The sequence below is a fragment of the Poromitra crassiceps genome (assembly GCF_964638095.1).
Source record: "Poromitra crassiceps genome assembly, chromosome: 8".
Lineage (NCBI taxonomy): Eukaryota > Metazoa > Chordata > Actinopteri > Beryciformes > Melamphaidae > Poromitra > Poromitra crassiceps.
The window spans coordinates 42,085,212-42,112,003 of record NC_139629.1 but is presented as its reverse complement, the minus strand read 5'-3'; the positions used below and the strand labels follow the sequence as shown (position 1 = coordinate 42,112,003).

At 45.7% G+C, this 26,792-nt stretch overlaps 1 protein-coding gene across 2 annotated transcripts; it reads right to left on the bottom strand.

Annotated features, from left to right (window-relative positions):
- Positions 1–26,059, bottom strand: acvr1ba (activin A receptor type 1Ba). Of its 2 annotated transcripts, none has more exons than XM_083641465.1 (9): positions 25,925–26,059; positions 10,513–10,749; positions 9,768–10,025; positions 9,112–9,342; positions 8,667–8,834; positions 7,140–7,296; positions 6,647–6,771; positions 5,579–5,709; positions 1–4,623 (listed from the first exon to the last, which is right to left on the bottom strand). In XM_083641465.1, the coding sequence occupies exons 1-9, from the start codon at positions 25,986–25,988 to the stop codon at positions 4,498–4,500; spliced, it is 1,497 nt and encodes a 498-aa protein (XP_083497591.1). In that variant the 5' UTR covers positions 25,989–26,059; the 3' UTR covers positions 1–4,497. The 2 variants fall into 2 exon arrangements, with proteins under 2 accessions (XP_083497591.1, XP_083497592.1); XM_083641466.1 differs by lacking the exon at positions 25,925–26,059 and adding an exon at positions 19,745–19,877.
- Between the last annotated feature and the right edge of the window lie 733 nt (positions 26,060–26,792).

The window sequence follows — 26,792 nt, the reverse complement described above, 5'->3', positions numbered from 1 at the left end:
ACTAATTCTGAAAAGATTTGCATGACGTCTGATGGTAAATACCCATGGCAACAAACCAAACATGGACAGGAGTATTTGACATTTCGGTTCACCCGACGGTCTCCCATTGCCCTCCCAGCTCCCTCTCCACTAGCAAATGGATGTGGACGTTCCTGACAAAAGCACATTTTCCCACTTACTGACAATTCCCTTAGCGTTCAATTTTGATTGAAAATTGAAATTGAATTGGAAAATCCTGAAAGACAACTTGGTCCATAGATGCTACATAGCGATGTTGGTGGAGATTGGTCAAACGGGCTAGAGATGTCAAAAATGTGTTTTCCAAAACTTTCAAAAAATATTTGAAAAACTTTCCAGGCAAACCTTTCCTTGAGGCAAATTTGCAGAGAAAGGTCAGCTGAACACGAGGGGAAAAAGTTGCTTGCAAATCGGACAAACGGCGTGGAAGTTATGGCCTTCAAATATTTTTATTTTTTAAGTGGATCCTATCAAAAATGGAAAGCTATGGCTCTGGGCAGCATTTGGGGAACATTTGGTGCTAGGAACGTCCACATCCATCTCACATCAAGTGCTAAGCCACCTGACTAACTGCACTCTGGCTGCTGAACTTCTACCCATGTTAAGAGGAGCAGCAGCAACATGTCACACCCAACAATCCCAACAAAAAGGAAACGATCAAACAAAAGAAAAAAGACAAACAGCTAGGCAGAGGGAAGTCAAAGTTCATCTACTGCAGCCAGGGGTTTTCAAAGTCTTGACACTGTGGGCCTCCCCTCGCTCCTCACACAAAGCCTTGATGCCCCCCGTTTACTCGCTTAGCTTCACTCAATTCCTAGATGCCTATGGGATCATGACTGATTATGTTGTTTGATCCCATAATTTAGTCAAGATCTGTGTGAAGGCATTTATTTGTTTCTGTCTCTGGGAGTCACACACATTTAGGTTATTCTATGTGACCTCCTTTTGATCACTAATGTAATAACTACCGTAATGGAGTATTTTTTCACTGAGCCTCCCCTGAAACTGTTTAGAGCCCCCCGCCTCCCACTTTGAAAACCTCGGATCTACAGTAGTTCACCACCTCAGCGGAGGACCCAGTGTTTGAGACAGCATGCATAAGAAGGTACTACCATGACACATGGGCGATATCTTAGGCCAAGTGCAAGGGCAAGAGCAAGGGCAAGTGTTATCTTTGCTTTTCTAGCACTCAAAATCTCCCTTTTTTTTCTTTTACCACTGGGTCAGTGCATAAAAAGGACGTGTTTCAGCGACCCAGTGGTAATTAGAAGGGATGGGGGATTGAGATTTGAAGTGCTAGAAACTAGCAAAGATAATGCTTGCCCTTGCACTGGGCATAAGATATGGCCCATTGATTCTGGTTGTACAGTTCCTGATTCAAGTGTTAATAACCATGACATAATGCTAACAACATGAACCCATAACAGTGCAGAGCCCAAGTCTGACAGACTGCCGATGTAATACTTTGATCATCTTGTCTGCAGACAGACTGGTGCATCACGTAGCTGCAGATCACAGAGGAGCATCACAACATGCACTTTCACCTTACAGCATGTCCACCTCTCAATCACATTTCACATCCAACAATATGTTGATCTGATCCAACCAACTGTAAGAATTGTCAGAATCTGTATCTTTATTTCTGAATAAATAGCCGTTGGCAAGATTAGAGTTCAAAGTTACATGATGCTCCTAAATATTCCAGTGTCAACCAAAGGAGATGCCACCCCAGAGAACATTACACGTGGTTTACTGAGCTCTGATAAGAACTCAACTATGGAGCGCCCATTGTAAAGTGGTACACACTAAAAAACAGCTACATTTCGCCACATTTAGTGTTGTGAATCTTTTTTAAAGGTACACCAGATTTACAGCAATATTTGTGAACGTTGTCATATTTACTTGTCTTGTAAAATTATATAAAAACTGTAAATGCGAAATCTAAATGTTAAATCTAAATGCTAAACATGTGTTTGGTGAAACGACAGGCAGACTTGAGCTGTTAGCTAAATATTTAGTTTCACCAAGCACACATTTAGCACTTAGATTTCACATTCAACATTTTAGATTTAACATTTACAATTAAGATTTAACACTTAACCTTAACATTTAATATTTATATTTAATATATATATATATTTTTTTACAAGAAAAGTAAATATGACAAAGTTAATTGCTGTAAATCTGGTAAAAAGCGACTTTTAAAAGTGGCAAACTGTTGCTGTTAATTTCAGTGTGTGCCGCTTCAATCGGCACCCCATACTCAACAAAGCAATTCCAACAATGATTTAAAAAAAAAAAGTACTTGCAGCAAAAGTAACTTGGATCAGTAGTACAGTACCACCAAACTGCTAGAAGAGTAGCAAGTGAGAAATTAAAATCCAGCAGATGACAGTCATTTCCTGGCACAGTTAGGAACCATGCCGACAGATCATAATGACAGACTTCTGAAAGTACCATTCAAGCAAAGTCACTGTTCAAATATCAAACTGGTGCTTGTGGCATAACAAAGGAAAAATGCATGTTTTTATATACAAATCATAATGTACCCATCATCAGTAGTGTCTAATGGAAAAGTCAAAATAAAACACCATCATGTTGTCTTTACACAAAACACAAAAATATATATATAAAAGAAAAAACAGTATTTTTCATTGCCATTTCATACGTATTTGCTCAGTGTGCATGATGTCGTTGCCTATCAACAATGAGGTTACGGTAACATCCATATTTGAACGGAGTATCTTATTAAATGAAATGTAATAATCCCTAATCTATGGTCTATAATACGGTGAAGACTGGGACTGAAGTAGAACATGGAGTTTCAGATCAGACACTGGCTTGTCACATCTCATGTCACAGTGTGTTCATCGATGCAACCCCCTTCTCGCTCGCAGGGCGTCAATACGCCCGTTTGTCACGCCCCCCTCGGTGGCATCTCCCGACGCAAAGGGTGAGAATATGGCGAAGAAGGACCACGGCATCGTCTGATGACAGTCTGAGGTTTCAGTAGGTCAACGGCGCACTAGGGAGAAGGGGTGGGAGTGGAGTGGCGGACCACCTGTAGTGTTCTGGACTTGTAACGTTCTCTCTCGTCACAAGTGACCTGGTTTAAATTCCAACCCAAACCATAACCCAAGACCCAACCAAATTGATTTTGTCGCCTAAAAATAACCGTTGTTTTACTTGCCTGAACCACAAAATAAAAGTTACTTTTGTTGCCTAGTAAACCAAAGCATTGTTTTGCTTGCCTAAAGTTAACCGGCGGTTCGAGCCGCGGCTCCCATCAAACATTACCGGGACCGAACGAGTGGCAGGAGAGCTCCCCTTGTGGCAGCAGCGGTGGCTTCTCCCGAGGCGGGGGCAAGCGAGGCAGCTCTCTCCCTGCCTGGGGCAATCCCAAGCATGGCGGAGCGCCTCCTCGTTGCTGGAGGACCACGCGCATCCAAATATGACGCGGAAGGGCGTCGGAATATGCCGCTGAATGGGTGCGACAAATGGGTGTAATTTGACTGAAGCCCTGGGAATGAGAAGGCGTTGCATCCGTTCATCATTATGAAATAAAACTATCAACAAATAAATAAAAACAAATCATCCCAAACATGATCCCTGCCACGTTGCAAACTAACACCAGAACTGGACCCCATCCGGTATGCGATACCTGCAGGCTTCACACAGGACGAGGTGGCTACAATTGAGTACAACTCATTTCTGTTTTGTGGGCTATTCAAGTGGAGGACATGCTTTAACTCGCTTACCAAAATGTCCCATAACAGAGGATGTCAAATGGAACTATCAGTGTGCCTGTGGTCTCTTTGAAACATGCTAGTAGTCCAGGCAACGTGTCGGACGCCTTGTCACACACAACAGAAACAGTGCTTCAGCCTCTCTCTTCCCTCACACACACACACACACACACACACACTCGCAGCAACAGAACGGAACAGAACGCGACGTTGCTTGGACAACAGGACATGACGTCATCTGGATTATTCTTCTAACTTTACAAAACCCACAACATGCTTGACTCTTCTGGACAAGGTTAGTCCATCACGGGACTATTTCAGAGAGGTAAAAACAAAGTATCAAACAAAAAAATCCTGTCACTGTACAATAGTAATAAATCCTGCCATGGGAAATGAGGAGGGGGGGGGGGGGGGAGTGATGATATTAACAGTGGTAGTGTTGTGGCCCATGGAGAAGGTGGTTGAAGGTGCTGAGGAGGTGTGGAGGGGGGGGGCACGAGGGAGGTGGAATGGGGGGAGGGCAGGAAGGGAGAGGGAGGGTGATTCTCAGTAGTTTTGGCTAAAAAGGTGAGGTAGGCCTTGTCACAACTTGAGTGTGGCTTTAAAACTGGCAGGGTTTTCGTTTTGCAGTCTTGTCTTTAGTGTTTTTGTTTCCTATGGGGAGTGTGGTCTGGCTGTGCGTCTCCAGTGCGCGCCCCCTTGCTGCCGCCTGGCGCCCTCTCCGCGCGCTCGCTCACATCTTGACGTCCTCCTCCACGCTGAGCTGGGACAGAGTCTTCTTGATGCGCAGGGCCGTCAGCCTGGCCGCTCCGTTGGCGTACCAGCACTCCCTCATAATCTTCCCCATCACACGCAGCGACTGGGCAGAGGAGAGAGAGAGGACGGGGTTAGGGCTTAGACAACGACACACGGAGGATGTCGAAACGTTGGTAAAGGCGTTCTCTGCCATCTCAGAAAATGGGTTATATTTACAACAACAAAAATCGAAGTGTTTTAAATCAAAAATTAAAATCTACCATTTGGAAAAAAAGTAATACATTACCTACAATACTCTATAGATATTATGAAACAATAATTCTAGATGGATATACAGTATATTAGAAATACTGAATAATGAACCTCATTTCCCCTTCACCTCAAAATAGAATACCACAGGGATTACGCATTGTAGGCTTACCCAGAAGTCCTTGCACTTCTTGGTTCCTACGTGTAAAAGTAAATGGGATTTTTGGATGGGAAGTTCAGTTAAATGCATGAAATAAGGTCTGTGGTTAACAAAAGTTTGTGAAACAGATAAGCTTGTGTTCACCGCAGCAAGATCATCTTCACAAACGAGGAACACTTTTATGACTTTTGAAGCGTTTTCTGAAAAAACAAACGTGGAAAAATAAAAGCGGTCCTCATTTGTGAAGATTATTTTGTTGAACACAAAGTTCGCCGTTTCATAAAAATGTTCATCACAGACATTATTTCAAGCATTTAACAAAATCCCATTGACTTTTACACATAGGAACCGGAAGTGCGACTAATATCCACGTCTTCCGGACTCATTCCTGTGGTACTCTATAGTGAGGACGTCTACTGCTACATTTTAACGGCCTATTTCATAGCATCAGATTTTTTTTTTCTTATATTCCCATATTCTTCCCATTAACAGCAGTGTTTATCAGAGTGGGTGGGGTCATCACAGTTAATACAAAAGAAACAACGTGAAATTGTGATGGAGGATTTGATGAAAAGTACGTTAGTTTTGTAACCCATTCAATCAATCTGAATCTGTATTTTCAGGAAAACCAGTCAACCAGTATGAATACCTCGTAGCTCTGCCACCAGTTGGGCACGTTGGGCCTCAGCCTCTGGTCACACACCACCTTCCTCATCTCTTCAATGGAGGGGTCAGAGGGCACCAGGTCGAAGTAGGGCAGCTGGTATTCCTCGTGGATACCTGCGGCGCACAGCGGGAGAAAAGCCTGCTCAGTCACTGCTTTCACGCTTTTGTCCAGCGCTACGTGACGACCACATCAACAGTATTCCTGTTTCAGCAGCATGCGTTTGTGGGCTTAAAGGTGCTCTTATACTCGAGCAAAGCTCCGTGGGGGTGGGGCCCCGCGAGTCTCCATGAGTCACCGTGTAGACCTCGCGCTGGGGGTGATGCCATTATACTCAGAAAGTGATCAGCATGTATTGTACAATGGTGAGAACAGCCCGTGAAAATTCGCAATGAAACTCTGTGCAGTACTGAGTGCGCTTTCACTCTCAAACGACCGCACATCAGCACATGAAGGACTCACCAAACTTGTTTTTACTGAAAGCCGTTTTTACTTCTCAGCCCTGATAGCCTACTACTCTGTGCTGCTTTTAATCTCTCTCAATAATGCTCTCAACACAACACATTTACTTGGTGAAATGACTAAAAACGAACAGTTGCAAATCTAAGTTTATAGCCTACCACATGGGTCAAGAAATGTGGCGAAAACACAGCTCAGTGTTCAGGGTTCAGTGGCTCGAAAGCGGACATGTTTGGAGAGAAGCCGTGCGCTGCTCGCGCTGTGAGGAAAAAAATGTCGCACCGCGCGAGTGCCCGACGGAGCTAGCGAATAACCACGCCCAACAAATTTACGTCATTTGACGCGCGCGCCCCTCGCTCCGCCCTTCACGGCAGGGTGAGCATAATTCAGCCTTTAGGCTACGGACCACAGCACTCCGGAAGAAAAGCTCGCCTTTTGATATGAATCGGCAGCAGCAAATGTTTCAACATCGCGGCCCCGATATACGACTCAAAGCGATCAGGGGGAAACGGTAAAATAGCAGATCTCTCAAGTACAAAGAGAAACACAAGAGAGAAACTAAACTAAAGCTACTGTGTCTGAAACGCCTCTTACCGCCAGCGTTGCAGCGGCGTGCAATCTCCCAGTACACCAGGCCCAGGGCGTAGATGTCGGCACACTTGAAGGAGTCAAAGTGTTTCATGTTGATGGTTTCATCCAGGACTTCTGGAGCCATATACCTGGAGTGGGCATGGAGAAAAGCATACTCATGGGTAATAGCATCAAGAGAGACACTGTCAACTATTGGGTAGCAATCAGGCTTAAGACTTCAACGATTTTCAAGGTGTTGTTTGGAGGAGTCAAAATTGTTGTGTGGGGGTAACACGACAATTTTAGACATCGCGGAGGCCTCATTTATTACTCGTGATCTTGTCATGTCAAGAATTCAAGGTGAAATCATTTGAAAACTGCTGTCATATCAACACAAATATCAAATCATGGCCTTATTTTATTTTCCTTAAATCCACAAACTCTGTATGATGATAATATGATGGTGTATGTGTGTAAGAGTGTGTGTGAGATAGAGAGACATGGGGGAAAGGCGTACCTCTTAGTGCCCACACGCTGGTTAGGTGCTATGTCGATGGTGTCTGTGATGGATTCGTGCCGCACGGCCAGGCCCAGGTCAGCGATGGCACACATGCCATTCTTCTTCACCAGGATATTTTTAGACTTGAGGTCCCGGTGAGCGATGCCAGGCTTACCTGTAGGATAACATGAGGAGGTGACATCATTAGATCGGCCTCAAGAGCTCAAGAGTGGGGAGGGCACGCCTGCTGAATATGTTGAACATGTAAGGGATAATCAACTCCTAGGTGTGCACAACGTGGAGGCGAAGAACCACCCGACGCGCAACGATTCGCATTGAAAATGTTTAACGCACACCGAGGAGTTGAGTATACCACTTATAGCACGGTCATTTGCCAACTAGGGATGAGCCGATTTGCAAATCTAGTCTGCTCAGCTCATAGAAGAACCATTTAATTGGCTGAGCCAGAAAGCTAACGTTATGCTAGCAATATTTAAAGTCAATAACACTGCATACGGTTGACAAACAGTATAATTTACATTAGCTAACGTTATGCTAGCAATATTTAAAGTCAATAACATTGCATACGGTTGACAAACAGTATAATTTACAGTATGTTTTGCAACAAGACAAGCTAGCAATCCAGCCCTGTTATTCTCCCCAAATCAATATAAAGATTTTCATGAATGACGAGATCTGGGATCTCTGTCCGCCTGATGTAACGAGTTGAATAACGTTAGCTGTGCTGTTTAATTAAACAGCTGTGCAGGTTGGGTAGCGGATTAATTTAGAACATTAAACTTGACTATGTGTGCATTAAACGATTTTAAACCCACACGTAGTGTTGTCCTGTTGCGTTCATTTGCTTATTTCATTCATTCATTCGTTTGTTTTTATTACTTAGTGTATGTATTAATTAAAAGGGACAGCTCACCCTAAAATCCAAAATACATATTATCCCTCTCACCTGTAGTGCTATTTATCCACCTAGATCGTTTTGTGTTAGTTGCCTGAGTTTTGGAGATATCAGCACTAGAGATTTCTGCCTTCTCTCAAATACAACGGAACTGGATGGCACTCGGCTTGTGGTGGTCGAAGTGACAAAAACATACATTTGAAAAACTCAACAGCAATGTCTCTTTCCAGAAATCATGACCCGGTTATTCAAGATAATCCACAAACCTTGTTGTGTGTAGGAACTATTTTCTTTAGACTGAACTACACCCACTAGCTACTACTTAGTTCTTAGACATGAAACTGCTCACAACTAGGTCTGTGTTATCTTGGGTAACCAGGTCATTATTTCTGGAAAGAGACATTGTTGTCTCTTTCTTTCTCTTTTCCTGTATTGGGCAGCACAAGCCGAGTGCCATCCAGTTCCATTGTATTGAGAAAAGGCAGAAATCTCTACGCCTGATATCTCCAAAACTCAGCAACTCACACCAAAACGATGTAGATGGATAAATAGCACTAAATGTCAGAGGAAAAACATGTCATTTTGGATTTTAGGGTGAGCTGTCCCTTTAACAAGCCTGTGAATCTCACCCTGAGTGCCGAGGATCTCCATGTGAAGATGTGCCAGGCCGCTGGCCGCTGACAGTGCCAGCTTGATCATGCCCTCGATGGTGACGGAGTAGTGGTTCAGGTAGTCAAACAGAGAGCCGTGCTCATGGTAGTCCGACACCAGCCACAGCTGAGTCCATGTGCCGTTGTCTGACAGAGCCAAAGACAATGAGAGAGTCAGGGAACATGCGATTAAAGATATTGTCGTTAAATTGGAGTCATGGAATAAAGGTTCAAACAAAGGCTGAGCTCTGTTAAATTGAATTTCAAAATATTAAATTAAATTTTAACAAATATCCACTCTACCTCTCCATCTCCTTGGTCTTAGCACTTCCCTCATATGTGATTATTCTACTCTTGCTTGCTCATAATGTCATCAATCTGGATAAATGCCTTAAATGTAAATATTGATGGTCCAAGTCCTCACCTTTATTGTCTGCTGCAATGAAGCCCAGGATGTTCTCGTGGCGCAGCATGATGGTCTGGTAGATCTCAGCCTCTCTGAACCAGGAGCGCTCCTCTCGGGATGAGAAGATCTTCACGGCCACATCTCCTCCCCTCCACTTCCCCCGCCACACCTCGCCGAAACGACCCTTCCCTATGATCTCCTGTAGCACGATGGTCCTGGCCACCGTCCGCTGCACAAACAGGGGCAAGCCTGCAGGGGGCAGCAGACACACACAAATGTTAACCAGTGTTTCTTGGGTTTTCTTGCATTTCTTACATTACATTGTTGTTAGATAACCAGTCTTTCTTGTGTTTTCTTGCAGTTTAAGAATATTTATAGGATGACATTTGCACAATTGGTCAACACTGATGTGAATTTCCTGAAAACACTGGGCCATTTTCTTTCCATGTTCTGAGTTGTCAATGTGTTCTGTGTGACATCTCCTGGCAACCGATATGTCTTATATGCTTATCAAGTATGCTCATACTAGTATTGAATATTCAGAGTATTTATTATTATTATTATCATCATTTGATTTACACCAGAAAGATGGGGGAAAAGAAAGAAAAAAAGAAAGCCAAATCCAAACTTTTTTATGGGTTTATGTCTACACGAGGTAGGCATTGCGTACTGACCGGAGCCGGACCCGGAGGTGGACATGTCGTAGATGAGGTCCTGCAGGGTCTTGTCCTTGGCCAGGTAGAGATGGTCACAGGAGGGGTCCTCCACCTCCAGCCTGTGCCTGTGACTATACGCCCTCTGGTGGTACTGGAACAGGAAGACGCCGATCATCAGCAGCACGCAGAGCAGAAACACCGGCCCTGCGATCACAGCCACCAGCTCCACCGGCCCCCACGGCCCTCCTGAAGCTAACCAGCCCTCTTTTGTTGGCACTAGGAGAACAGAGAGAGGAGGGGAAGGAAGGGGGTGGAGAAACAAACAGAGGTGACTTTCCTTCCAACAGATTCAAACAGGAAACCTGTAGCACCCCCATTCAAATGTAGGGCAATATGAAATCAGTTGTATTTTGTCCAAATTCAGTTTCTTCCATTTAAATTCTAACTCTATTTTGAACTCGCCTATTTTAAAATTATGTAATAATTTAGGTTACTACAATAATTAGGTCTACTTTTGATTTTGATAATTAGGCCCCCCCCCCCTTTTTTTTTATCAATTTCAGACAAATTATGGAAAATTCTGTCATATTCCATGTTCTACAGTTGATTCCATTGTTATTGCCAAATTCCACAATTCAGTTTTTTTCCTGCATTGCGGAAATCATATGGCCCTATGAAACGCAAGGGCTCCGATGTTTCAGCAGGGACTTTGAGGTCAACAACAACACTGTTGCAGTAATCCGTGTTAGCAGCAGTGACTCACCGGGGACTTTCAGGTCAACACTGTTGCAGAAGTCTTTGTAGCAGCAGTGGGTGTTGAGCAGGCCCTCGGCGCTCAGGCAGTAGAAGGGCTGCCCGGGCGGGACCAGGTTGTCCCGGTTGATGCAGATGCGTACGTGCTGCTCCTTCCCCTCGATGTAGTACGTGGAGGCCATGCAGGCGCCATCTGTCTCGCACTCAAAGCTCGTCTTCTCACAGTTTGTACAGTTACACCGCAGAGCTGTGGGGGAGAGAGAGAGAGAGAGTTGAATTTGCTTGTAAACACTGCTATGTAGCTTAGATATCAAATGAAATTATAACCTACACAAGGTTGGTGCTATTAGATAATGATGCACGATGATATCGGCATATAATCGTAAGGCTTTAAAATGAAAAATCGGCATCAGCCCGAAACAAACATTTCTGCCGATAGGACAGGCCGATAGAGTGACGCTTTAATTATGCCCATTTTTTTATATAATAAAATGTGACCGTTATGTGACTGGGCCTGGGCCTGATAAAGAGAAAAACAAACTGTGTTCCACATCACGCTAATCGACAAGCTAATGGAGCAAACAACAGTCACATTAAATCACAACGCTTAAATCAACAATGTGGTATCTTTTACTTTTACATAACCTAAGTTGAAGTCGTTTTCTTATTTTACCCAGTGAATGGGTACATTTTGAAAAGCATCTGCCAGTGGGTCATCATCACCCTAAGCGTAGGCAGGCATAATAATGTGACTTGACGTTCTCTGAAATTAAGTGGAGAAAATGTGAGCATATACTGGCATTGACAATCGTCCAAAAGAGTTAGAAAATATCGGCATATCGGCAAAAATCCAATATGGCGCATCCCTAATTTAGAATACCCATTATATTCCTTTTCATAAATTAATATATCATCATTTCACCCTTAAGAAGGGCTTCTCAAATTTGTCCATTAGGGGGCAACCTAATCCCACAGTTCCAACGCAGGATGCAAACAGTGGAGTGTCCCATTGGTTCAGTGGTAGGTATGGTGTGCACTGTGCAGAGTAGACACAGGGCCTGGGGTTTAGCAGCACAGCCAGACGGACTGAAATCAGATCCTCCACTGCAGATGAACCCAAACACACTGTGTGGAGATGGCCCGGCCCAGTGGGACACACACAGTGAAACCCAACAAGGGAAAGAGCTCAGCCAAATCCCCTATGCAGCATTCTGCTGCGGTCCTCTCCTCTGTCTCTCTCACGCGGACAGAGAGCTGCCACTGGTAACTGGTTAGGTCTCTCTCATATGGACAGACAGAGAGCTGCCACTGGTAACTGGTTAGGTCTCTCTCATATGGACAGACAGAGAGCTGCCACTGGTAACTGGTTAGGTGTCTCTCATATGGACAGACAGAGAGCTGCCACTGGTAACTGGTTAGGTGTCTCTCATATGGACAGAGAGCTGCCACTGGTAACTGGTTAGGTCTCTCTCATATGGACAGAGAGCTGCCACTGGTAACTGGTTAGGTCTCTCTCATATGGACAGAGAGCTGCCACTGGTAACTGGTTAGGTCTCTCTCATATGGAGAGACAGAGAGCTGCCACTGGTAACTGGTTAGGTCTCTCTCATATGGACAGACAGAGAGCTGCCACTGGTAACTGGTTAGGTGTCTCTCATATGGACAGACAGAGAGCTGCCACTGGTTAGGTGTCTCTCATATGGAGAGACAGAGAGCTTCCACTGGTAACTGGTTAGGTGTCTCTCATATGGAGAGACAGAGAGCTGCCACTGGTAACTGGTTAGGTGTCTCTCATATGGAGAGACAGAGAGCTGCCACTGGTAACTGGTTAGGTGTCTCTCATATGGACAGACAGAGAGCTGCCACTGGTAACTGGTTAGGTGTCTCTCATATGGAGAGACAGAGAGCTGCCACTGGTAACTGGTTAGGTCTCTCTCATATGGACAGACAGAGAGCTGCCACTGGTAACTGGTTAGGTCTCTCTCATATGGACAGACAGAGCTGCCACTGGTAACTGGTTAGGTGTCTCTCATATGGAGAGACAGAGAGCTGCCACTGGTAACTGGTTAGGTCTCTCTCATATGGACATAGAGCTGCCACTGGTAACTGGTTAGGTCTCTCTCATATGGACAGAGAGCTGCCACTGGTCACTGGTTAGGTCTCTCTCATATGGACAGACGGAGAGCTGCCACTGGTAACTGGTTAGGTCTCTCTCATATGGACAGACAGAGAGCTGCCACTGGTAACTGGTTAGGTCTCTCTCATATGGACAGACAGAGAGCTGCCACTGGTAACTGGTTAGGTCTCTCTCATATGGACAGACAGAGAGCTGCCACTGGTTAGGCTAATGAGACAGGAGCTTTATTCAACATGCCACACTCCTGTGCAGGGACTTAGAGCTGGCACAATGGCACTCCCGTTGTCCCCGTAATAAACTACAATGGTCCAAATGAGGTTAGAGCCAGAACCCAACGCGCACAAATCTGCTTCATCTAAATCAGAACCAGAGTAGGTCGAGCGGCTCAGGAGGGCACGGAACTGCAACACTGATTAGATTTGGACTGAAATGTGATTTTGAGTCATAGCACCACATATGCTTCTCATTTAGAGTAAGGTCAGGACAAAACACAAAAGACGACTTCCATGGGTTCTCCATTCACAAATAGAGCGCAGAGGAGGACCGAACGGCATGGCTGGCTGGTTGGTTGTGCTGTGGGACTAGGGGACTAGCTTTCACATCAACAAAAACATCTGAGCTCAGCTGATCCCAAGTCAGAGTTAAATGACAGAAATGACCACCATATGAAAAGTATGAGGGGGAGCCCTGTGTACCACCAGTGGTCCACGCACCACAGGTTGAGAACCAGGTTGTTCATTAAAGCAGTAATGGTTTGGCCCCTGCCAGGGAACAAATGGCTCCTCATTCAAACACAGGAGGAGACAAACACTTATCTCCACTACTCCATAATGCACACACAGGTCTCCATACACTGCATCCAAACACTTATCTCCACTACTCCATAACGCACATGTCTCACTGCGAAGTTGCCGACGCATTCAGGCGATAACGTGGGGTGGCAATGTGCCAAATAGTGAGCGCTTGCCTTCGCCTTGTTACATCGCCCAAAAGCCGCCAGTCAATATAGTGACTAACGTTAAACGGTGGATGATTTTACAAGTGGCATTCAAGTCATATCTGACTAGTTTTCAATGTATTTCTCCCCCCACAAAAGTTAGGCTATAGTATATTAGTGTCCTCTAGAGAGAGAGTGGCGTCAGCGGAGGACCAAAATGTGTGACTCATTAGCCAATGAACAGCCAGGAATGGGGCTCTTTTGAATGCTAAAATAAAGCTGATAATGTACAATTTGATTCTAAAAAAAAAAACACAAACAACACAAACAACTCGACAGTGCTGCTTAATCCAGGACCTTACTTCCTGAAACTCTTGAGAGTAAAAAACTGGTCCCTTGGAGTGAATGGAGATGTCGTGACTCTTCTATATACATGGCTCTGGCTATAGGTATGTCTCGAATATATAATGCGATGCGGACCTTGTACTAGGCCACTAGGGGCTCGGGTGGTAATGATCCACACTAGTCTGGTTATGATCAGGAGTTCACCGCATGTTGAGAAATGGCTTCAGAGTGGGGTTGATTCCTCCACTGGTCCTCTGTGTTTCCCTGTAGCCGTCTGTGACCACTGACCATCTGTAGCTGTCTGTGACCACTGACTATCTGTAGCTGTCTGTGACCACTGACTATCTGTAGCTGTCTGTGACCACTGACTATCTGTAGCTGTCTGTGACCACTGACTATCTGTCTGTAGCTGTCTGTGACCACTGACTATCTGTCTGTAGCTGTCTGTGACCACTGACTATCTGTCTGTAGCTGTCTGTGACCACTGACTATCTGTACTGACTATCTGTAGCTGTCTGTGACCACTGATCATCTGTCTGTAGCTGTCTGTGACCACTGACTATCTGTCTGTAGCTGTCTGTGACCACTGACTATCTGTAGCTGTCTGTAACCACTGACTATCTGTACTGACTATCTGTAGCTGTCTGTGACCACTGACTATCTGTACTGACTATCTGCAGCTCTCTGTGACCACTGACTATCTGTAGCTGTCTGTGACCACTGACTATCTGTCTGTAGCTGTCTGTGACCACTGACTATCTGTCTGTAGCTGTCTGTGACCACTGACTATCTGTCTGTAGCTGTCTGTGACCACTGACTATCTGTAGCTGTCTGTAACCACTGACTATCTGTACTGACTATCTGTAGCTGTCTGTGACCACTGATCATCTGCAGCTCACTCCACTGCCCTGTTTATCCGAATGGGCTGGCTCTCAAAAGGTGCCACTGCCAGTGGACTCTACCATTCACTCCTTGGGGCCCAGTGGACTCTACCATTCACTCCTTGGGGCCCAGTGGACTCTACCATTCACTCCTTGGGGCCCAGTGGACTCTACCATTCACTCCTTGGGGCCCAGTGAGCCATCTAGGGCTGCAACTAACCAAGCCCAAGCCCAAATGTCTTCCTTTGTCCTGACCAACACTCCACAACCCAAAGAGAATCAGTTCAGAAGACTAAAGAAACCAGACAATATTCACATTAATCAATAAACGATTAATCAATTAGAAAAATAGTTTAGGCGATTCATTTTCTGCCGATCGACTAATTGATGAATGGTTGCAGCTCTAGAGCCGTCACACAGGCTGCGTTCCAATCAGCTGGTAGTCCCCAGCGAAGTGGACTGCACAGTGTCTTCAGCCGTGTTATGAGCAGTCCACTTCGGTGGGAGGGACCTGCTAGCTGATGGGAACGCAGCCACAGTGTGAGCCTTTTCTCACTGCCGTTTTCAAACACAACGACAGACACAGCGATTGCGTCACCTGCATGTAACAAACATCCAAGTCGTGTCCAAAACCGCAAAGCCCAGTACAGGGTCAGAGGAGTGGTTCTGGTTCTGTGGGAGTCTGCTTTCTGTAGCACGTTGCTGATGATGTGTCTATGCTGGTCCACTGAGTGCTCACTGGAAATGTAAGTGGAATAAGTGATTTCAGTGATAGTTCTTCTCATCCGTTTGATGTGTGTGTGTGTGTGTGTGTGTGTGTGCAGGCGCGTGTGTGTTTGTGTGTGTGCACGCGCGTGTGTGTGTGTGTGTGTGTATGTGCGTGTGTTTGCGTGTGCTTGCGTGTGTGTGTGTGCGTGTGTTTGTGTGTGCGCACGCGCGCGTGTGTGTGCACGCGCGTGTGTGTGTGTGTGTGTGTGTGTGTGTGTGTGTGTGTGCGTGTGTGTATGTGCGTGTGTGTATGTGTGTGTGCACGCGTGTGTTTGTGTGTGTGTGTGTGTGTGTGTGTGTGCGTGTGTGTCTCGCTCTCCTGGAGGCGAGCGGGAAAGCGACAGGAAGTGTTGGTGGAGCGTGTCCAGATTGACGCGTTGGCTTCGCCATGCAGATGGAATTTCCTGCAGATTACAACAGAGGTGAAGCAGCCAGCAGGACCTGATAAAGAGAGGAAAACATCACGCTAATCGACGAGCTAATGGAGCAAACAACAGTTTCACAGAGTCAGGATACGAGCTAACTCAATTCAGTCGGCTCAAATCCCTCCTTCCTGAGCCTTCTCAAGATGATGTCATAGACGTTCAAGATGATGTCATAGACGTGTTATTTGTTTGTTTTCAGATTAGGTCATCCTCAGACAAGCCCGACTGCATTATTCTCCATTGAGGCTTTACAATGCTATGTGAGGACTAGGAATGCACCGATATGAAAATTTTGGCCGATGCCGATAACCGATATTAACATTGCTGTTATGGCCGATAACCGATATTTACCGATGTCGATATGATCTGTATAAAACCACATTTTTATGATCATCACATTTTGTACATACTGAAAAACACATGTTAACACTGAATTTGAAAAAGTTATGCATTTCTTTATTTGCAAAGCCTTTGGAAAAGCCCATAAATCATAGATTTACTGCATCATTTCATATCAATGTGAAGAATTTGGCTGATAATGATAACCGATATTAACATTGCAACATCTGACCAATACCGATATGACCGATATGTTAAAAAATGACTAACATCGGCCGATACCGATATGATTGCCGATATATCGTGCATCCCTAGTGAGGACTGAGGGGCTCTCAGCCCTGACCAACTCCTCTCAGTGCTGACCAACTCCTCTCAGCGCTGACCAACTCCTCTCAGCGCTGACCAACTCCTCTCAACGCTGACCAACTCCTCTCAGCGCTGACCAACTCCTCTCGGCGCTGACCAACTCCTCTCTCGGTGCTGACCAACTCCTCTCGGCGCTGACCAACTCCTCTCGGCGCTGACCAACTCCTCTCAGCGCTGACCAACTCCTCTCAGCCCTGACCAACTCCTCTCAGCGCTGACCAACTCCTCTCAGCGCTGACCAACTCCTCTCAGCCCTGACCAACTCCTCTCGGCGCTGACCAACTCCTCTCAGCGCTGACCAACTCCTCTCAGCGCTGACCAACTCCTCTCGGCGCTGACCAACTCCTCTCAGTGCTGACCAACTCCTCTCAGCACTGACCAACTCCTCTCAGCCCTGACCAACTCCTCTCAACACTGACCAACTCCTCTCGGCGCTGACCAACTCCTCTCAGCACTGACCAACTCCACTTCTTTTGCCAGTGTCTTGGTCAGAGGCACTAGCTGGGTTTCCATCCAAAGCTATCGCAACTTTTAATCGAATTTTCAGAAAGTCAGCAAAAGAAAATGCGATATTTCCACCCACTACCGACTACCGTTATGTGTAATATCAGGAATGCTGAAGAGGAGGGGCAATTAATTGACATGATTAAAACATCGCCAGCCAGTAAAAACCTTCAAACGAGGGAAATTAACCCCATTCTCTTTGCTATTGATTTATCGCCCAGCCCTACTTATCAGTTATTGATTGGCTGAACCCCCCCCCCCCAATCTATAAATCCCCACCAAAGTCTATAAATCTCCCCTATCATTCTGAAGAACATAAGGGCGGAATTCCACCCCACTCTGCAAAGTGTGTGTGTGTGTGTGTGTGTGTGTGTGTGTGTGTGTGTGTGTGTGTGTGTGTGTGTGTGTGTGTGTGTGTGTGTGTGTGTGTGTGTGGTAAGACAGATGGCACACAGGCAGACAGACAGAAGCTCAGGAAGGAAACCCAACATGGCTGAAAACATAGACGTTCCCTCCTCAAGTCTGCAGCGGATGGTTTGTGGTCAACCAAGAGTTTGGTTTGCGGCAAGTCTTCTCTTTCCTTATGGCCTTCACTCAACTATTCAATCTGTAGCTTCAGCTGCTTCCACACAGACCAGCAACAGCAGCAGCTTCACCATGAAGAAAAACATGTCATGATCTGAAACTAAGAAACAAGAAATTCACCTCAAGGTCAAACCCAAACTGAGCTCATGGGAGACAGCGCACTGGCCAATAGGGCTGCAAACTAACGATTCTTTTCATAATCGATTCATCTGTCGATTATTTTCTCGATTAATCGATTACGGTAGTTGTTTGGTCTATAAAATGTCAGAAAATGGTAGCAAATGACAATCAATCAGTGTTTCCCAAAGCTCAAGATGACACTCAAATGTCTTGTTTTGTCCACAACTCAAAGATAGGATCAGTTTACTGTCATACAGGAGTAAAGAAACCAGAAAATATTCACATTTAAGACGCTGGAATCAGAGAATTTTGACCTTTTCTCTTCAAATTGTACTCAAAACGATTCTCAAAATAGTTGTCGATTAATTTCCTGTCGATCGACTAATCGATTAATCGTTGCAGCTCTACAATCAAATAATGTGCAAGTAAGAAATCACAGTCAAACACCATGTTATTTACACACACAGATCTCCACACACGACGCACGCACCGGTGGATTCAATATTGCTCCTAAATGAAAGCTGTACAACAACACAACACTTGCAGGAGTCATAGCCAGCCTAAAATCCACACGCTGACTGGATCTGAGCAGCTTTCTGAGGCCCATAATTGGTGGCCGTACACTGGGCCTTTGTGTGGCGATTAAGACGACATGAGGAGGGTGTGAACAAAGAGCAGGAGGTGGAGTGGGGGAGCGAGCTTCAGCAGCATAGCACAGAGAGAGAGAGGGGGGATGGGTGGCGCTCCGCTCAGGGGACGGGGGGGAGCAGTAACAACCCCACTGTTTCGGGGGGCTGCTCTGGGCCAGACAGAGTAAGGGGAGGCGGTCTCAAATTGGGCGGGACAATAATGGGGGTGGGGCAGCATAGAGGGTAACAAGGGGGACTTACAGAGCCCCCCAGCTGCGACGGAGGTCTTGCGGCCCAAGTGACCAGCTGTGACAATCATTAAAATCCAGTCTAGACTCTGACTCGGGAAGGGGTTGTGTGGGGGTGGGGGCAGGGCAGGACAGGACAGGACAGGGGAACGGCGAAAACAGGGGAAAATGGGAGAACAGCCCAAAGACGATTCGTTTGAGCTTCTAAGTGTGAAGTTCCTATCATTCCGTTCGTGTCGAGACAGGAAATGGCAGACATAGGGGGAGGAAGGGATTAATAAAACATTGTTGCCATCATTTGGGAGCCGACTAAAGAAGAAGAAGAGAGCATTGTGGGAGATCCTAAAACCACAGAAGAAGAAGAGAACATTAACGGGAGATTCTAAAACCACAAAAATAGTCTCTCACCCTCCAAACGGCATTAACAGACAACCTTGATGACCGTGTTGTTTATGCGTGCGAACGTGTGTGTGTGCGAGCGTGTGTGTGTGTGTGTGTGTGTGTGTGTGTCTGTTCAGACCTACTCACGCGCGCGTGTGTGTGTTCAGGCCTACTCACACGGAGCAACCCTGTCACAACAGAGGTGAACCCGCCAGTATGATAAGATGATGAAGTCAGTGGAAAATATTTTTAAAAGGCGCTAGGCGGGAGGGGGGTACGCAAACAGAGCGTTTCCGGGGGCTGCCAGCGGGGGCAGACAGAGACAGTGGGTGCATGAGTGGGTGTGTGTGTGTGTGTGTGTGTGTGTGTGTAACCGGCAGCAGAGCACCATTACCAAAATGCACTGGCTGAAATTAGATCCATACAGATACCAGACTGAGAGCCGATCAAGACAAGCAGACGCCACCGCACAGCGCGAGTGCAACACACACAGACACACAGATGCACACGCACACACACACACAGCACGACTGTGCCCCCCTGATCAATGCCGGGGAAGGAGGAGGAAAGTCATTACCTTTGTCTGTCTCAGGGTCAGATTACTGTGATGTGATTCTAAAGTGAAGCGTCTCCGTTTCTACTATCTCTACCAAACCGCTAGCCCGCTACCGCGGCTAGGCTACATGCCATCCGCTCTGCTCTGCTGCTCGGGCGGGGAAGGTATCGCCAGATTGGCCACTGATTTCCCCATTCGGTACGATTCCGAGACACAAGGTCCCGATACGATACGATACGATACGATACGATAATCAGGGTTTTCCCAGGATTTTTCTGAGACAAAGGTGGCAAAGGCTGGAGAATGTGCGTGGCATGTGCAGTGTACACCGTTTGTGTTTTCAACCATGCCGCAGTTGAGCAATTGTGAGCCGCCGCGCGAGCGGAACCCCTCGCCTTGTTCTAGTCGTGAGATATTACAGAGGTTTATGAGATCTCATTGCACTAAATTGTAAAATTTAAAAAGTACTTGGGGGGCAAATTTTGCCCCTACGGTAAAAAAAAAATGGGGGCATCTACAAAATTGTGGGGGCACTTAAGAAAATTAATTACTGTATAAAGTTGCTAAAGCGTAGTGTGGACAACAGCGCATTGTTTGTGTGAGTGTGTGTTTGTGTGAGTGTGTTTTCTTCTCCTTCATCTGGCAACCAGCTGGCAGGTGTTGAGTGTGTGTTATAGAGATCAATGAAATTCAATGAATTCAATGAAAATAAAATGATAGAAATCATGTGGCAATTTCTGCCCCTGGATCATGGTTTTTAGGGGCATTCTGAGATTTGTTGGGGGCATTTTTGCCCTTGCCCCTGGTTAAATTCCTACACTGTAACCAATGTAATATTTTTTCACTTCCACTCACTGAGCCTCCCCCTCCCCTGAAACTGTTTGGAGCCCCCCATGGGGAGGCCCGCCTCCCACTTTGGAAATCTCTGCCTTATGCCAAATTATGCGTCTTCCACGCAACATGAAATTAAACGCAAACCGACACTTGCACATATTTGCCAGAAATAAGAATTACAACCCCCTCCAGTTATGGCCTTTTTATGACCATGGCATAGAGTAGACGCATTTGACATTGTTTGTCATCTTTCAATAGAATCATATCGTTTTGAAATAATGACAATTATGACACATAATTCTAGGCCTAAAATAAAATAAAAATGTCGATTAAAATCTTCCACAAAATGACACCTGAAACAAATCAGGTAATATTGATTCAGAGTTAGACTTTTATCGTACTTATATTCAATGCGATGAAATTCAATTGAATTATTTTACATGATTTTGCATATGTTGGCATATTGTTATATATATTTATATACAAATAATTTCTTATGTATATTATCATGATAAGTTTGTCCACATCATCCTTCTGCCCCAACATGAACAAACAAAAAATACAATACTCACCGAGATAGAGTGTTTTATAGCTCTAGTACCATTTAAATTAAATACATGCTCATAAAATATTATATTTTTATATATTTGCTACCCCAAATAGCAGCACCTTTGCATTATCGATGTTTACCACAGGGCCGAGTATTTTTAATTGTTCTCCACACTCACACACTTTTTCTTTCCAGTGCTCAGTCTTACATTTTCCCAGCTTGGCAGGTGTGTTTTCCGTTTCAAACACTTTCCAGACAGAGAGCCCTGATAAATACATGAGAAGCTCTGAATGGCACTGAGCACTGAGCAGCAGCAGCAGCTCAGTATAGGCCGGGGTAGGTCATATACTGCAATACTGTATTCCCCAAGCAATATCCTGTTTGCCAACTGCCAACGTGTGGATCACAGCGTTCAATCAATGCACGTGATTGTTGGGAAGCAGCGGAGCGGACTAGATAAGACGGAGCACCGTCCAGCAGAGACTTTAGGAGGCAGCGCAGGGCTAATCTACATTCCAACAGCAGCCAGCAAAACAAATCAAACACCTCTACAAAGAGCCTCGTCATGGAGGACAGGTATCGGGTGCACCCTGACGTGAACTCGCATAGCTACCTGATCTGTCTAGGTGTACCATAACAATGCGCCCCCCCCCCCCCCCCTTCCCCAACCGCTAATTACATTTAAATGATGGCAGAAAAGTCAAGACGCCATTTTACCACCGTCACACAAGAAGAACAGAACACAGTCAATTCACAAAGACTTAAGTGGCCTGCGTCAATAAAAGGGCATGGAAAAGTAAATAGTGGACTGGAGAAAGGTGAAATTGCTGGTTCTGCGGTGGGAGCAGTACTCCCTTGTGGTCCAATATCAGTATGGTGGAGCGGGTCAGTCTGAGGCTACTCTGTCTGCTGCACAAATTAAGCCCCCATCATGCCTCCGGGCCAACGGAGGTCATTAAGCACACTGGTCATTATGGGGGGACATGGAGGGAGGGGGGGGCACAACTCGATTCAGACCACTCCAGACCTGACCTGCCCCAGGCAGGCTCAGTGCCACACAGCAGACACAAAGACATCATGAAGAAGTAGGTAGGTAGCTGGTCCAGACAATAACCTGAAGGTTGGACGCTAAATCTAGACGTCTAGAATGTGGACGTGCTACTTCACTTGATCAGAATTTGTAGGGCCATATGAACTCCATTTAATTTCCCCCCCAAATTCACCCCCCCCCCCCATTCACTTTTTTTTAATCTAAATGTAGGGGTTAGGATCATTGTTTTTTTTTATGACTTCTCTCTCTCAAAACACCCCAATCGAAAACTGAATCATTTCTCTAGGCCTATTTTACAATGAACTAAATAATTTAGGTTACTACAATAATTAGGTCTACTTTTGATTTGGATAATTAGGCCTACTTTTATCAATTTCAGCCAAATTATGGACAATTCTGCAATATTCCATGTTTTACAGTTGATGCCATTTTTATTACCAAATTCCATGATCCTGGTCGGTTTTGCGGAAATCCTATGCCCCCCCCCCCCCCCCCCCCCCGAGCTATAAAGAGCAGCCACAACACTCTTTCCATCTTTCCAGAGTAGGACTGCTGCTAACGATTATTTTTCATTATCGATGAATCTATCAATTAATTTCTCGACCAATCTATTTGTCATTTTGTCTATAAATGGTGAAAAATGTCGATCACTTTTCCCCCAATCCCCAAGATGACATCTTCAAATGTCTTCTTTTGTCCTGACCAACAGTTCAGTTTACTGTCAGAAGAAGACTAAAGAAACCAGAAAATATTCACATTTAAGAAGCTGGATCCAGAGAATTGTAGTATCTTTTTGTAAAAATGTGTCTAAATGATCAGGCTAATCGATTATTAAAAAAATTGTTGGCGATTAATCATTGCAGCTCTTTTCTTTTTCAGATTATTTCTGGGGCATTTTTTGCCTTTATTGGACAGGACAGTTAGGCAGACAGGAAAGGTGGGGAGAGATAGGGGGTGACATGCGGCAAAGGACCGCGGGTCGGAAGCGAACCCAGTCGGTGGCGCGAAGGATTAAGCTTTTGTGGTACTTTTGCGTTCTACCAGGTGAACCACCCGGGACGCCCCCATAATTGTTGCGGCTCTATTCCATCCAGAGCACCCCACAACAGCTGCTGCATGGCTGAAAACAACTTTTCCTTTCTGAAGATTACAACAGCTGCAAATACAAAATCTCTCCCCCTCCACTGCCCCCCCCCCCCCACACACACACACACACACACACACACATTTGAACCCAATAAGTTCGAAGCTTTCTCCGTACATTCCCTTGGCTGTGATCTGATAGGCAGGTGTACACATGTTCTAATCTAACTAGGCTGTGCTTCCTCCACCTCAACCCCTTCGCATCAAATCTGACATGAAAGCACACCTGTAGCCCGGCTCTGCACTCCCGTCTCCGACACACACACAGTTCAGTTTACAAGTTGGGACTTTTCTCTTTGCTTTGAAGAGAGGCACGTCAGAGGATGACAGACAGACTGGCAGGCAGGGAGTGTGTGTGGTGAGATATAGTGTGTTGAACAGCTGCAGAAGGAGAGCGCAGCAGAGCCTTTTCCACCAGCAAAAACACATGGTGCTAAAGTTCTCCTCCTCGCTTTACCCCTGAGGTGGCAGAGGGCAAGCGGAAGCAGAAGTGTGGCACCACAGATAACACAAAGTACAGATTAAATTGTGATAATGCATCCAGGTCCATTGTATGAGAGAGAGAGTGTGTGTGAGAGAGAGAGAGAGAGAGAGAGGGAGGGAGAGAGAGAGAGGAGAGAAAGGAGCAGTCAGGAGAGAGAGAGAGGGACGCGCCCTGCCTCACGGCAGTCAATGTAGCTCACAGTGGTCTGGTATCACATTGCTCTCCTCTGTTCTGTGCAGCCAGCAGCACCTGACTGCGTCACACAGGCATGTCAGCCCCATAACACCCAGTGTGACTGTACGCCTTTACGAAGTCAACAACACGTGACGCAAACCCATCAAACCTGTGGGTGAAAGAGGGTTCCCATAGGGCCGTAACTCACCAACACCCTGGAATCTGTTCTTCTAGCACCCAGCTACTGACGGGTTTGTCTGCTTTCAGCCTTGTCATGGCATAATAATCCATTATGTGTGGTGTGTGAAACTGTGTGGCTCCAGACAGGCTCAGGGGCCCCCTCTCGCACGACAGCCCCTGCCAGCTGGACAAGCCCATCATCACCCCCCTGTCTGCTCAGGCAAAGCCACACAGACCCCCCCCCCCCCCACTCACACTTCACTGTTACGTCGGAGTAAGCAGTCAAACAAAACGGGCCACTCTGGTGCGATAAATGCAACTAATCATTTTCCCACCAGTTCGTACATGAACTGACCAACCTCGGTGTACCCTGTGTGACTGTGTGTGCGTCCTTATCTCAACTCAGCGGGGGAGGAATATCTCTCTCGCTCTGCTTCTTGGAAGGATGGATGACTCACCCATTAACAACACCACATACATCCATGCCAATGGATGGCGTGCGCAATCATAGAATTTACTTTGGCAGAGAGAGAGAGGGCTGATTTGTCTCTTTTCACTGTTTCAGTTTTCTGTTGTTGAGTGAGTGGCAAGTTGCAACAAGGTAAGGCGGCTTCAAATGTGGAGAGATCACAGGAAGAGCTAAAGAACTGAGGGTCCTGCCCAACCCAAAAACATGTCCCTGGTGCCTCAAATGAAAATACCCAGAAAAATACATGTCAAACTGGGACAAAACTCTTTGGAGAAAAGTCGGAGATCGGTAGGCAGAGACAAACAAATCACAAGTTGAGCACACTGCCTGCCTATTAGCTGTAGCTAATAGCTACTCGTGTATGTGTAGAGTGGGGGTATCAGCTGCTCCAGAAGCAGACAGGGGCGATTCAGCCAGTGGCAGACCCACAACTGGCGCCTGAAAAGAGCCCACTTGCCACATTTCCATCACAATGAACCCAGACTTCACCTCGGACTTGTGTCTGGGATGTCTGAATGCACGGCCACTCTCTGCAAGAGGCCACTAAACAACCTTTTCAGCTTTCCCCTTACAAATGGAAACGAATTGAAGGAAAAAACTAGCACGATTTATTTTCACAACACACATTATTTCATGCACGTTTAGGCATTCACTGAATGACTGGTTGTTTATCTTGTTTGCAACGTGGAAATCAAAGCTGACAACCTGTGACTGATGATAACACTGACTATTATATTATTCACTATCATCAAACACGGCTGTAACGTTACCCAAACTACACCCAACTACACGAGCCGACATCTGATTGTTTTGTAAATATCTGGCATAGCAGCCGCCGAGAGATAACTTCAACATCAACAGAGCCTTGTAACGCTAGGGCTAGATTATATTCCCCAGTTGGATTTCCCATAGAGGCCACATGCAATGACTCGCTCCAGTCTAGCACAATTGAGTATATTGACAATTATTCAACTTTGGTTAGTTCGCTAGCGAGCTAACGTTAGCAGCCGCCTCGAAACAAACAACACCACCATGTTGTTGTTGTGGTTTTAGCTGCTTCACGTTGATCCAGGTTCAATTAACGTTGTATTAATTAGCGCGTCGTCTAACACGATTGCAAGCAAGTCCATACAAATCACAACCAAACAAACGCGGAGGTTCAGATCCATTCAAGCAGTTTAAGATGAACGCTAGCTTAGATAAGGACTAGCTAAATCCCAGATACACACAGCGCCATGATGATGAGCGACAACAGGCGATGCCCAGTCAAACACACCGAGACAACAGCCGGGAGAGGTAACACAGACCGCACTTACCATTACCGACAGCTACTAACCCACACAGGGCCAGCAACGTTAAGGTCATTCGTTTTAGAGACATTTCTTCTCAATTCCCATCTCTCCACATGAAATGCGTCCGAAGTGTGTTATCAACACGGGCCGACCTGAAACACAACCACAGTCCAACCACACACCACACCACCGCCAGATACTAGCAGCCAGCCAGCCAGCCAGCCAGCAGAGTGACGTCACGGCGTGTCGCTTTAAAGGGGAGGGGCGTTTGTTTTCTGTGCTGTGTCCTCTTCTTACATCGAGGTCAGTGAATGATGTAGTGTGCTAATATGATTACATCCTCCAGTCCGTGATCATCATGGCAAACAATGACCACTATAAATCAGATTATATTCTAATTATAAAGACCATATCCCCGTAATATTAACATCCCAATAATGTGGGGATATTGCTTGTTATGATTATACTATGAATTTATGTCACCAAAGATTTATGTCAGATTAAAAAGATTGGGTAAATTGAGTTAAGACGGGTTTACATCGACTCCATCCCTGTTTGAGGTCAGGGCCAGTGCGTGTGATGTTGGTTCCATTTGAATAAACTACTTGTCACTTGTATGCCTCTGAATTCAGATAGGGCTTGGTAAAAAAAAACTATATCAATATCGAAACGATATTCATTTGAAGGAACTGATGATTCATAAATCCCAATATCGATCTTTTAATATAACTAGGAATCTCGCGCGCTACGCAGGCTCGATTCCTAGGCTTGACCGCTTCGCGGCCTCGCCTGTCCTGCCTCGTCACGTAACTCGGCTGCTGTGTGGCCAATGAGACCAGCATCACTGATGATGTCAGATTTATGACATCCCTGATGATGTCATCAGTGGGAT